At 34.2% G+C, this 13,384-nt stretch overlaps 1 protein-coding gene across 47 annotated transcripts in view; it reads left to right on the top strand.

Moving 5' to 3' along the window:
* Positions 1-13,384, top strand: part of LOC125652804 (uncharacterized) — an 81,381-nt gene that overhangs the window by 1,628 nt on the left and 66,369 nt on the right. For 22 of the 47 annotated variants that reach the window (XR_008803257.1, XR_008803258.1, XR_008803234.1 and 19 more), the window contains exon 2: positions 7,884-7,997. The exons of 6 other annotated variants lie outside the window; for them this stretch is intronic. Coding sequence is in view for 1 of the 41 variants with exons in the window: in XM_056165948.1 (XP_056021923.1) it covers positions 2,032-2,177; positions 7,884-7,911 (174 nt within the window). In the remaining 40 variants the exon portion in view is untranslated. Of the gene's footprint in view, positions 1-2,031; positions 2,178-7,883; positions 8,326-10,258; positions 10,491-13,384 lie in introns of those variants that run through there. 19 more of the 47 variants (XR_008803256.1, XR_008803247.1, XR_008803238.1 and 16 more) reach the window with 5 other exon arrangements.

The following is a 13,384-nucleotide window of genomic DNA, read 5'->3' as shown; positions in this document are numbered from 1 at the left end:
CAAGTTTGGGAAAAATAACGATATTTGATTGAAATTGGGAAATTTGTTTCATACAAATAAATAAGAGTTAACCATTTGATATTTTATTATCAATGTGACTTAAACAAGCTTTAATTTCCAGTCTTTGGCAGAGAAAAAAACTGTCAAAAATGTTTTGCAACAGTGACACCAAGGTTGGATGGCGCCTCATGGCATATTCTCATCAAAGCATCCATCATTTGGGAATTTTTAGGCATCATTTTGGGAAAAACACCTCTTTAGCATTGGGAATGGGGCCAAATTTGGTCCTCTACAGACCCTTAAAAAATCCCTGTCAGCTGATTCCACGTGTATTTATTTATTGAGGAAAGAAGACTTTCTGTGTTGCACTGAGTTTTTAACAAATTTTTTTGATAATCTTATCTTCAATAATGATGCTTCACTTATTGAAAACTTGATTGTGAATTTGGTGAATGATAATCTAAATCCACAAATGTTCAGTATATTTATCAATGATCAATTTGTCATTGTAACAATATACAGTAGGTAACCTTCTTTGTCTTTCTGTACTTCTCAGATGATTCGAATTCCTCCAGTTATTGAAACATCCAAGTTATCCATGTTTTATGTTGTGTAGTACATGTGTACTAGATATTGTGTATTGACAGCTATTGAAACATCCACAGAGGTCAACATTTACACTTGTCCGCTTGTCCGGTATCAGTGGAAAAACATTTCGGACAAGTGAATATTGATGGGCACTTGTCCGATTGGACAAGTGCTTTTTTATGTAAAGAAGTCTCCAAACAATTTTGTGAAAAGTTTATCGGTAGTTGAGAGTCGGAAGTACATGTATAATGCATGGAAAATGAACTTCGATCGCTATGTAAACTAGCTGAGTCAAACTCAATCGGGATTGGTGTTCACTTATTGCTTACTACTTTCAATCACCCATTGCAATCTCTTACCAGAGAGTGTTACGCTACGCTCCACAACGTAGCGCGCCCTCTGGTGAGAGAATGCATCCATGGATCTTACGAAGTCATTGATTCAAGATGGGAAGTGTAGATAAAATTTTGTTTTATGCGTTTGTTGTTTTTATCAAGAGAATAAGATTAAAAAAAAATCAATCAAGCAGGTATAAAAATAGACTATATATTAAGTAAATTAAATACAGTTTTCAAGTTGACGATATTATATCCTTTTTAAAAAAAAATTCGGACAAGTGAAGTTGAAGTTCAGACAAGTAAATATCTTTGTCTCTTGTCCGAATGGACAAGTAGGAAAAAAAGTTAATGTTGAGCCCTGATCCAAGTTATCCATGTTTTATGTTGTGTAGTACATGTGTACTAGATATTGTGTATTGACACATGTTACATAGGTTTTGATAATCTGGAAAAGACATTCTATTTTACTTGTTTTAGAACAGTATTCAAACTGTGTACTTCCTAGAAACAGAATTTTCCTAGGATATTGATTAAAGATGAAGATAACGAATAGTGATCAATTTCATAACTTCTATAAGGAATACAAAATAAAGAGTTGGCTGGGCAAACACTGACCTCTGGACACACCAGAGGTGGGATCAGGTACCGAAGAGGAGTAAGCACCTTGTGTCGACCGGTCACCCACCCCCACCCCTCCCCCACCCCCTTTGAGTCCTATGTCTTAATAAGGTATACAGAGTAATCTGTAGTCAAAATCAGTGCCAAGAACGGCCAAACAATTGGTATGAACCACGTCATACAGTATTTGACCCAATGATAGGTTGTATTGGCAAACTAGATCGTACTGTTAATATAAATAAACTGTAACTTAAAACTCTGCAGAATTTAACATAATATGAGCCATCCTGAGGAAAAAGGGTCCTTAAGTAATTTAGTGCTAAATTAAAGTATGAACCATTGATAACAATCCCTCATGATATTAAAGCAATGTTGATTTTCATGAACTGAAAATAGAACAGCCAATTAAAGATGACAACTAATTGGTGATTATGATGTCTTTCTTTACAAGTCTGTGATAAAGATAAATAATTATTGCATTTTGCAGAATCTTGACTGGCTGACTGTTCAGGTTTTTGATGCTTTAACAAAGGATGAGTTGATTGCATTCGGTGGACACTTCAGGATAGATGTTACAGACCCTGAAGCGTGCTACATGGAACTGAATGGAACGAAAAGAAATGCTTTGGAGGTGTAGTAGCACACTTTAGGGTCTGTAAAACAAGGGTTGTACAAAAACCTTTATAGGAAGGAATTTTTGAGACATGATTTTTTTAGAACAAATTATTGAACCTTTAAAAATGACAGAATTGGAGTTTTAATCAGAGGTTGGTTTTTGGTGTGTGTTTTTTTTTTTAATTAGAAAGAACAAAAAATACAATTTGAGCTGGAAAAAATAAAAATTTATGATGAAATATACTGAAAATGAAGGAGCATAGAGAGAAAGAGAGAAAAAAAATAGAATCTGAATTGGAGAAATTAAGTGAAAGTGAACCTTTACATATGTCAGAACAGACATCAATGCAGCTAAAAATATTAATTCCAAAATTTCCAGAAAAACCAATAGATAAATATTTTCCTCAATTTGAGAAAGTAACAGAAAATATGTTGCAAAGTGGATGAGGTGTACTTAGACTAGTCCTGGTCATAGCTGAGGTTTCAGACCAATGAGGTCAGATCTGTGATCTTAAATGTTTATGAATTAGTACCCAAAGCGTATAGACTTAAGTTCAAAAGGTACAAAATGTTTTACAATCAAATGTATGAGAATTTAATTGCAACAGAAAAAGGAAGATTTATTTGATAAATGGTTGAGATCTAAGAGAATTGATGAAAATTTCAATATCTCTATCAACTCATCCTTGTATGTGTGTGTGTGTATTTCCCCCAAGGTTCCATAATGATGCAATGTATTGTAGTTCGATCTGCTTTTACTATCAACATGTTACAAGCAGTTGTATAGCAAACTGTCTATAGACTTAAACAGATGTGTATTTGATGCTGGAGTTATTCCTCTTTGAACAGCTTCCATATATTTGACTGATGAGTGTATTTGTGTTGATGATTCAAAGAGACACAAAAATAAATTTCAAATAAAGCTATAGTTCTACTGACCCGTTCTCAAGCATAGATGCTATCTTAGAAAGAGAAAGATTTTAAACGAATTTGGAAATTATCAATTTGGCAGATAGTGATCACTAATTCAGAAACATTTCAGGTTTTTGTTGACAGTAGAAATATACAAAGGATACTTGTAAACTGTCATGATATACAGACTTCATTTAATGAACAACCTCTCTCTCAGAAGTCTGTATGTTTCAGAAATTCCAGTTCAATTAGGGATAGTAGATTTTAAGTGAATCAGAAGAGGAAGGTGGGACACATCATGTGATCTCGTACTTTATGATTTATAGCTTTGGATAAAAAGCTGAGTTGGAGTGAGATCTGTGTTAGTGACAGTTTTTAATACATGTATTAGTTTAAAGAAAAAATATTAATTTGAAATAAGCTATACAGTCTTTACCTTTGCTAGATGTAAGGACTAAATAGTCATATGTTATAAAGATTCAATCAAGATGATGGTAAACAAGGACAGGATGGACAGTGTCCAACAAATATTTTGATGTAGGAAAGTGTTAAAAGATTTATCACTGCAACATGGAGCAAATTTGTAATATTTTGATATCAGAATCAAGTCGACAGCCGTAGCTGCTCTAACTGCCTTCTAAAAACAATGAACATGATGAGTTACTGATTTACATTTCATCACCTTGTATTGGGAATAACATTCTTTTCATGTTCTCATACACTAATTTAATAGTTTACCTCTGTCAACTGCCCATATTTATGTTGATATCAAAATCTGTTTCTGAAATATCTGTCTCTGAAACTGGCACTGTTCTTAGATGTGTGAAGCAGTTGGGTTATTTTATTGTATATTTCATTTTGTTAATTTAAATCTTGTCTGCAATCAGTATTTCATATATAATTATAGATGTGTGCAGTGCAGAAGTGTGAACAGTATTAGTACTTCTGAATGATTGTTATTTACTTCATTGTTATAATTAATTGTTCATTAACCTGTACATGCCCCATATATACATGTATATAGAAAGATTCCTTAAATATCTTCAAGGGTACAATTTTCAAGCATCTTCTTGTAGTGTAAGGTTAGCTTTGTTCACACCATGGTCCCTGCAGGGACCAGAGTGGTGTCATATTAACAGGGACCAAAAACGTTTTACATGGGGAAAATGCAAAATCTGGTCCATAGGCCTCATGATAAAAGTAGATGACTATGGGCATATATTGTAATTGTACTACATAATAATGAATCAATTTGACAATAGCTGCAGAACTGTAGCAGTGTGGGGAAAGTTTTGGAGAGACCAATTTGATCTATCCAAAATTGACAACAGATAGGATTTTGAAGAAAGGGAATAAAAACACCTTTAAGCATGATAGACTTGAACAATTATTTTCCTATACTAATTTTATTCATATAATGAGTTTGTATAGTTAGATATTCACTGAAGCTTATATATCATACACAGACTGAAGGGGTCCATAAAAGTTGGTGCTTACCCACTGAGTGCAGTGAAATGAATTTATAGTATCTAAACTGACATCTCTGTGACTGACCATAATGGGTCAATTATTCAATAAAACTACAAATATATACTCCCTTGAACTTTGTAGGAACAAATAAAATGTACAATTACTGTCATGAAGTTTTTCTTCCAGAACACAGAAACTGCTAAATGTTGGCGGATTAATGCTCACCAGGAATAGTGTGAAACTTGTACAGAGTTTAGTTTAGTCAGGTCTATTATTTTCTAATATTTAACAACAATTGCAGTGAATTGAGTGAGCAGTTAATAAGAATATATGAAGTGCATTTAAATATCTCGACAAAGAAGTAAAAAGTTAGAAGGGAAATGAAACCCACTGTTGTGTGGAAACTCTCAGTAGATGGAGGTCTAACAGAGTTGTAGCATTGTGTGCTCAGCTTGTTAAAGCCACTTTTTCTTATTTATCTTATCACAGGAAGATTGAAATCAAATAAAAATACAACACAAAGTCCTCTTGCTTCCTACATTGATGTAAATTAAAACTGATATCATTTAATACCTCTCGGTTGAATGGCTTTGTTGAAACGATTGTTGTCTGATTATGTACGAATTTATATGTCTTTTATTGAGTATTTACCACCCTTCCACCAAGGGGGGTAACTGAGTGCAGTTTACAGTCCTGTAGCCTCTGGGTATACCCCTGCATAGCTTTGATTCACACTAACCCCTGATTGGAAAGGTTCTCACTGGAGTGTGGCCTTTGTTACGTCATGTCAAATAGGGATCAGCCGGTGAGACCTAAATAACCAGCTCAGTGAGAGTTTCAACTTTATGTGGAAATTGAAGAGTGCCAAAGTGAGAAAGAGTGATGTTGCCTTGAAAACACTAAAGAGATGCCACCATGAATTTGTTTGATGTGTTAAAGTGTTAAAAACAAACTCAATACAACCTGTAATCAGAATATTGCTTATATTCCACCTTCAAATTAAGGAAAGGCATTCAAATATCCACATACTTCATCATACAGCTCGACTAAAAAATCGTGGGTCAAGATTTCTGTGTTACTTGGTAGAGACTATTGATTTCTGAAGTGTTTAAAATTTGAAATTGTAATTAGAAATTTTTTTTTTTGCTCTTGCCCTTCTTTTACTTCAATAACTGTCGGTGCTGTACTTCTGTTCTATTAGTCTGTGCTTTTGTCAGTTTCGTGTATTAATTAGTGTTCAGACGGCATAAAAAGCAGTCAGATGTGTGACATGTCTACATGGAAATGAAATACAACATAAGGTCTTTCTCAGTTATACATGGCTGCTGTGTACGTGACAAGATTTAAGACAAAAGCATGAGGATGAATAACCATGTCGTTGAAGAGTCTTGGGGCGTCCATGGCTAAGTGCTCTTTGTCAAGGTCTCAAGTACGTTTTAGTACAGTGGCAATACATTGTACGATGTGTGTATATCGTAGAGAAATGTGTCGTGTTGTAACGTACATGCTCCACTACAAATTTCACACACTTGCTGTTTAAACAATATATACTACACATTAAGTGCGAAATATTGCTGGTACCATTTGATCCCAATCTGAATTTACTACCAGAGCTAAAAATACATCAAAATTTGTCATTTATTCAGGAGATCGGTTAGATGGCCTCCATTCACACAATAATCTCATTTTATTTATATCTGCTCTGTAAGTGAAGGCGGTATGATAGGTTACAAATCTATTGCTGGAAAAAATTCAATATACAATGTCAGTCGAGAAATATTTCAAGAATGAATTTTTGTGTAGCCTAAACGACAATTATCGTTGCTATCTCTTTCCTTGCTGCTATTTAAACATAGACACAAGACGATGGTTAACACGATATTACAATTGCTAATTACATTTGTATTATAGATGTACATAATCTAATGCATTTTTAAAAAAAATGTCCTGTAGTATTATGCAATCATAGGCAAGTGCATAAGAACTTTATGTGATACATCTCCAATTCAAATGTATTTAGAAGTGTTGAATTTTTCTGCGTAATTTATTTCACGAAGCACTCTTTTGAAAGAAATCATAAGATAGTAAAAATGTAAGTTTATGTAAAATTAAATACCGCTGTTTCATAAAGACTCTCAAGATTTCATGAATTTTATTACAAGTTTCTTAGAAGCACCACCTAATAAACATTACTTAATTATAAAAAAAACTGTTTGTGCTAGACATGCTAAAGTGAGTGTAAATGTGCACGAACAGCAGTCCTCTTAGTAAGTAAGTCCTTGTTTACCACTTGACTGTTCTCTAAATTATTAAAGGACAGGCATTTACTGTATACAATCGTACAATAGTTATTTTCAAGCCACTTCAAAAAACATTTGGGTAATTAGGATTTCCAATTTCAAAAATGCAAAAGTACACGCAACAATTCATCATAAGAAAAGCAATTAAATCGCACATTAAAAATTCAAGTTCATTATAATATTTGATTAGACTATTTTACCAAGGCTGACCTCACAAAAACCATAATAAGACAATGGATGAAAGGTTTTCATTTCCGCATGGCAAAACTGATCTATTTCTGGCTGGACATTTACATATTTTGTATATTTGATTAGGTGTGGACTTCTAAGATACCGCTTTACTGAACATAAATTATTTAAAAGTGAACAGGGGTCAACATTTTCTTGAGCCTCTTTCACAGCCTGGGTTTCTGAATTCATTGTGAACTAATGGAGATGAGGACAGTTTATGTACAAACAGTAGAATCATAACAGTTTTATGGTCATATTTCCATTTTATGACCCTCTACGTCTGTTTCAAGGTTAAAGGCTGTTACCTTAATGAATTGCACTGTGCAAAGTGAATAGTTTTAGGAAAAAGATACAGACTTAAGATTGATTACCATCTTTATGTTTTAAAGTCGCACAACAATTTACTATAGTGTGTGCAGATTTTGTTTGCAAATTATATAAAAATTTTAATGCACTGTTCTCCCACACAAATTTTATTGTTGGCAGAACCGGCTAGAAATCATTACGCAATGCTGTGTTCTGTCATTTGATTTGCATTCAGAAATGTTTTGAACTCGTTTGCCCCTGTCGTATTAGACGAAAACACAGTATTGTTGAGTAAGTCCCATTCAACACTAGGCCCTATTCAGTTGAACAGTCTTATACAGTGTTAAATCCCATTGAGTTGAACAGTCCTAGGTCCCAATGAGTTGAAAAGCACTAGGTGTCATTAAGTTGAACAGCAGTTCCCATTTAGTATACTTTACTTTGTTGAGAGCTGGAAACATACATAATGATAAATGTATTAACTGCATTGGCAATTGATTTGTAGAGAGAACTCAGAAAGACCAGGATTCTAACCTAGGACCTCATGCAGCATTGCCAGTCAGGTGCTTTACCCACAACTATCTGGACACCAGGAATAAAACTTGACTGATCACTAAGGGTGATTATTAAAGCAATGAAGGTTTTATATTAACTTAATATTCTTGTTTAGTGTGCTTTCAACTTTTCCTTAGAAATTGTAATTCAGTGAGATTTAAAATCAGAAACATTGTCTGAAGCCAACCCCCAAACCCACCTGTGCAAAAAATGTTAAATGGGGGATGTATATTGTGGAGTCTATTGGTATCAGCATGACTGTCCATCCATCCATCAGAGGACTTGCTTTTGTTTAAACATTTTCTAAGAGACTATGAAGTGCATGAATTCTCTTGAAAACTTTTACACTCTTTATCACACCATGATTATTAATAAATATCAATTTCAAGGAATTTAGTTTGTTCTGTAACTTGTATTCAGTTGATTGGTTGGTTGTATATTGTTTGACGTACCTCTTAAGAATATTTTACTCATATGGAGACATCACCATTGCTGGTGAAAGGCTGCAAAATTTAGGCAATGCTCGGCGCTTACAACCTTTGAGCAGGGACACGGGGCTCGGTTTTTGCTGTCTCATCCGAACAACCGCCCCATTTAGTGACCTCTTACTACAAGCAAGGGGTACTGAGGACCTATTCTAACCCATATTCCCACTGACTTGTATTCAAATGAAAAATGAATAATAACATCTTTCAGATCTTCATCTGTACAACATTTCAAATATACCCCAATATAGATGAGCCAGGGGTGGGGCATTAGTCCCATTAAGACAGGTCTAGTAGTTATACATACATGTATTATGTAACTGTGATTATGTCAATGTGTCTGGTTAACATATTAGATATTGCATATATTCAAGTATTTCCATTCTCTACTCACTCTTTGGCCATGTGGATATGGAAAGAATGAAGAAATTTGAATGACAAATTGTAGTGCAGAAGTTAGTGTTGTTTCTCACTAATGTTAATGGATTAAGAAGGGTCATAGATGGTGGTCTGCATAGGTTTCTTCTGGTTGTCCAATAGGATGTTCTCTGGTTGTCCATGTTGATGTTGTCTGGTTGTCCAATAGGATATTCTCTAGTTGTCCATGTTGATGTTGTCTGGTTGTCCAATAGGATGTTCTCTGGTTGTCCATGTTGATGTTGTCTGGTTGTCCAATAGGATGTTCTCTGGTTGTCCATGTTGATGTTGTCTGGTTGTCCATGAGGATGTTGTCTGGTTGTTCATGTTTTTCTCTGGTTGTCCATGTTGATGTCTGATTGTCCATGTTGATGTTGTCTGATTGTCTTTGTTAATGCTGTCTGGTTGTCCATGTTGATGTTGTCTGGTTGTCCATGAGGATGTTCCCTGGTTGTTCATGTTGATGTCTGGTTGTCCATGAGGATGTTCCCTGGTTGTTCATGTTGTTCTCTGGTTGTCCTTGTTGATGTCTGATTGTCTTTGTTAATGCTGTCTGGTTGTCCATGTTGATGTTGTCTGGTTGTCTTTGTTAATGCTGTCTGGTTGTCCATGAGGATGTTCCCTGGTTGTTCATGTTGATGTTGTCTGGTTGTCCATGAGGATGTTCCCTGGTTGTTCATGTTGATGTTGTCTGGTTGTCCATGAGGATGTTCCCTGGTTGTTCATGTTGATGTTGTCTGATTGTACATGAGGATGTTCCCTGGTTGTCCTTGTTGATGTTGTCTGGTTGTCCTTGTTGATGCTGTCTGGTTGTCCATGTTGATGTTGTCTGGTTGTCCATGAGTATGTTGTCTGGTTGTTCATGTTGATGTTTTCTGGTAATGTTTTCTCATTGCAAGATAAGTTACAAAAGTTATATAAAGGAATTAAATGTAACTCAACAAAATATAAAGTTATTATTAATCTCTTTGTGCAGTGCATAACAAGTTGACAATTTTTAGTCAGACCTGAGACAGCAATTGAAATGGTGAAAGCCAGTTTCCTGATATAGTGTATAAAAACTTAGACAAATAAATTTTTGAATATTTTAAACCAATTAAACACTAAAAAAAGTGACCACTAAAAATAATACGAGTAGTTATTAATAAGATTTATAATGGAGAAAATGCAGGACTGTTTGGCATTGAAATTGTGAATGGTATCAAGCGGTATTAGACACTGAAGCTCTTAAATGATTCTAATTAATCTTAAATGTTGATAGATTTTAACCTTAATTATTTCAAAACTGTAATTACTTTACAAACTTTTCATCATGCAGTAGGTGTGTTGAGCATCATTAAGGGGTTAAGTCCTGTACATAACAGTATAAGAGCTTCCCTTAGTATTGTCAGTTTCTTATGATATAGTATTGCTTCCTTTTCAGTTCCCGGTCATGCTGCCACATTAAGATACATCTCTTGTAGAGATTTATAGAGAGAGTGTTAATAGATCACGTTACCATAAATGATTTAGAAACTATTGCAGGAGTGTACGGTTCACCATTTTGATATATTGACAAGGTTTGTGACCTGAAGAGATTAAAGGCAAATATAATCACAATGCAAGTTTTCTGAATACTTGTGGAACAATAAATTTCATGTTGTGAATATTAAAATTTCAGTTCGAATTAATGTATTTTGAATATGCAGATTGCGTTGTTTGACTTTGCAATGAAGGTTACATTTCCTTCCTCGCAGACAATTATCGTGGAATTTAAACCCAAAAAAAGTGAAGAGTCATCGTTGACACTGTCTTATTTGTCGTTATCATGTGTTTGAATTCTGATTAATGTAAATAACAAATATTACTGGTGTAATTTACAGATGAGGCAATGGAAATGAAGTTAGTCATACTATATAAACTGGTTCCCCTTCCAAATGGTCACTGCCCATATGTAGACAACCAGAATCAGTGAAAAACAGACTTAGTGACTCTTAAGGTATCCTAGAAACCAAGCCTGCACAACTAGCTCAGAAATATTGAAGCGATGATTTGAAATAGACAGGAAAATAAGCATTATCAGATCAGAGTGTTTCCAAATCATACCTCTGTTGTGTATGATAATGGAAAACTAGGGAAATTCACAATTTAGTATCACTAACTAGTAGTTTATAGTGTTCAAACTTTATTGCAAGAGGCCTGAAAATATGAACCCCACTAAAATAAGTACCTAAAGCATTTTCTCTATTCAGTTTGACAATATCAACATAACAATCTGTATGATCTTTGCCATTAACAGAATGTTTACCCGGCTGTAAGTTTGCGTAGTACTATATGTATAGTGGTTACGATTATAAAGTAGTTCAACTTTTCATGTTTCGGTACAAGGATGTCACCTTAAAAACATACTGCATTTGTTCATTTTGAAATCCATTTTCTCATTTATACTTGAGTAGAGTTATACCATAGAGCAAAGATAAAATCTGTGTCTACTTCTCTTCTGTCTGCCATTTAAGAGATAAATTTCATTTCTGAAAATACATGAGGGTATGAACTGCAGTGCTTCACGGCAGCATACTTCTTGAAGTGTGTTAGTACTTTATGAAAAGTACGCCGGTGTGAAGCATTGCAGTTCATGCTCTCATGTATTTTCAAAGTTTATTTCTTATATTTACTTTCTACTTTCATTTCTGTTGGAATTCCCGGCCATTAAAATAGATGAACTATATTTATCTGTATTCATATGTGCATTGTTTACTTTATTACAACACATTCATGAGGAAATGGCTATCATTACAATTTGCAGAGATATCAATGGCAAAAAACATTGGAAATGAAAATATTAAGCTTTTGTATGTTATAAGTCTCTTTGAACTGATTTTTTTAATGGGATATTGCCATTGGCTTGTTACAGTCAGAGAAAGTAGGAAGCTTGAAGGAACAAGAGCAGCATATTTTATGGAGGGGATTATGGAAGATTAAAATACCCAAATTTGTCACATTTCATCTGCAACCACTTTGTACATTTTTTTAAATTGTCATCAAGATCATGAATACTGGGTCAACGTCATGCCATGCTCGCTAACCAGATATGTACTATGTAACATACACCATATCCAACTACAAAAAAGAAATTAGTTTTGGTACCGCACATAAATCATAGCTCAGAATCGTGTAATGGTGCTTCTCATAAGCATGTACTCTGTGAAGGAGATTCGGCAAAGAAAAATTTAAATTTTTGTGTTTAATATTCACACTGGCATATATAGACCTGACATGAAATACCACTGTGGTTTTTCATTAATTATATGTGTGGGAAGTAGAAATTTTAGATGGAGATGCATGATTAATTATGAAACTGCAATCAACCTGACACTTATCAGTATTCAAATAACAACATTTAATGGCTCAGGAAAAGAAAATATATTCCCATGTTAATGATGCAGGAATTTCGTACCTCGAACACACAGAGAGACAAAATAACAATGCATCAGGTGTGTTGAGTTTCATCATTTTACATTCAGTTGGTAATTTTTTTGTGCAGCTATTGAATTTTGACAGATTACTTGGGGAGAGAATGCATAGAAAAGCCACTGAATAGAATCGACTTTTACATTGACCCAGGACACCATGACAATAGCACAGCCATGTTTTTTATTCAACTTGGGGTATCATCTCTAAGGAGAGATAGGATCAGATCAAGCCACTCTGGAGTTCATTTTCTCTCTGTGAGCTTTGTAATGAAAGCCAAATTTGGTCAATTATTTTCTCTCCACCCTCTGGATTGTGGGAATGCAACTTCTAAGTAAAAAATGGCCTTTGTCCCAGATTGAGAAGTGATCATTTTGTTTTTTGACATCTGTTGTCAAATCTTGTTATCACTTACTCATTAAAATACATTTTTATTTCATTTCTATGTGAAGATAAAAGAAGAGGGAATTATTTAAATACACTAACCAAATTAAGAAGTGCAGTTGACAAGTGGACTGACTCTGGCACTGAACAATTACCCACTAATTTCAGTTTACATCAATTTCAAACACAATTATATGTAATAATGGGGTTGTCTAGCTGAAAAATTTATTTAATTGCTTTGAAACTGTGAACGTGGAAATAAGGACCACACATATCAAACTTCAGTCATATTTCAACAATGTGTATTTCAGGTCAATTTCAATGGCGTTTTCTGTGATCCTGTGGTGCAGTTTGGTCTCTGTAAACAGAGAGATAGTGTTGATTGATATTAAACAGTCCATAAACTTGGTGGTAGTGTATCTTTTGACAAGACATGTACTTAGAAAGACGAGTGTGTCTTTCTGTGATAAATGCTTTTGTTTTCATAGTTGGTTAACCAAGGTTTCCAACAAAATATTTACTTCGAATTATTTTTGGTTGTTTATATTTTGGATGTGTTTTTTTTTTTTTTTTTTTTTTTTAGATTGTGGCAGTAAAAAATATTTACTTTCAAATATAATTTCTGAAATCAATCAACGACTTCCATTCGTATGATCATCAAGGCTTTGCTTTTCTTGTGATCATTACTTGCATGACCTGTCCATCTTCGTTTTCT

Source organism: Ostrea edulis, chromosome 5, assembly GCF_947568905.1.
Source record: "Ostrea edulis chromosome 5, xbOstEdul1.1, whole genome shotgun sequence".
In the NCBI taxonomy this organism is placed as follows: Eukaryota; Metazoa; Mollusca; class Bivalvia; order Ostreida; family Ostreidae; genus Ostrea; species Ostrea edulis.
The sequence above is the reverse complement of the archived record's forward strand: the minus strand, read 5'-3'. Positions and strand labels throughout refer to the sequence as shown.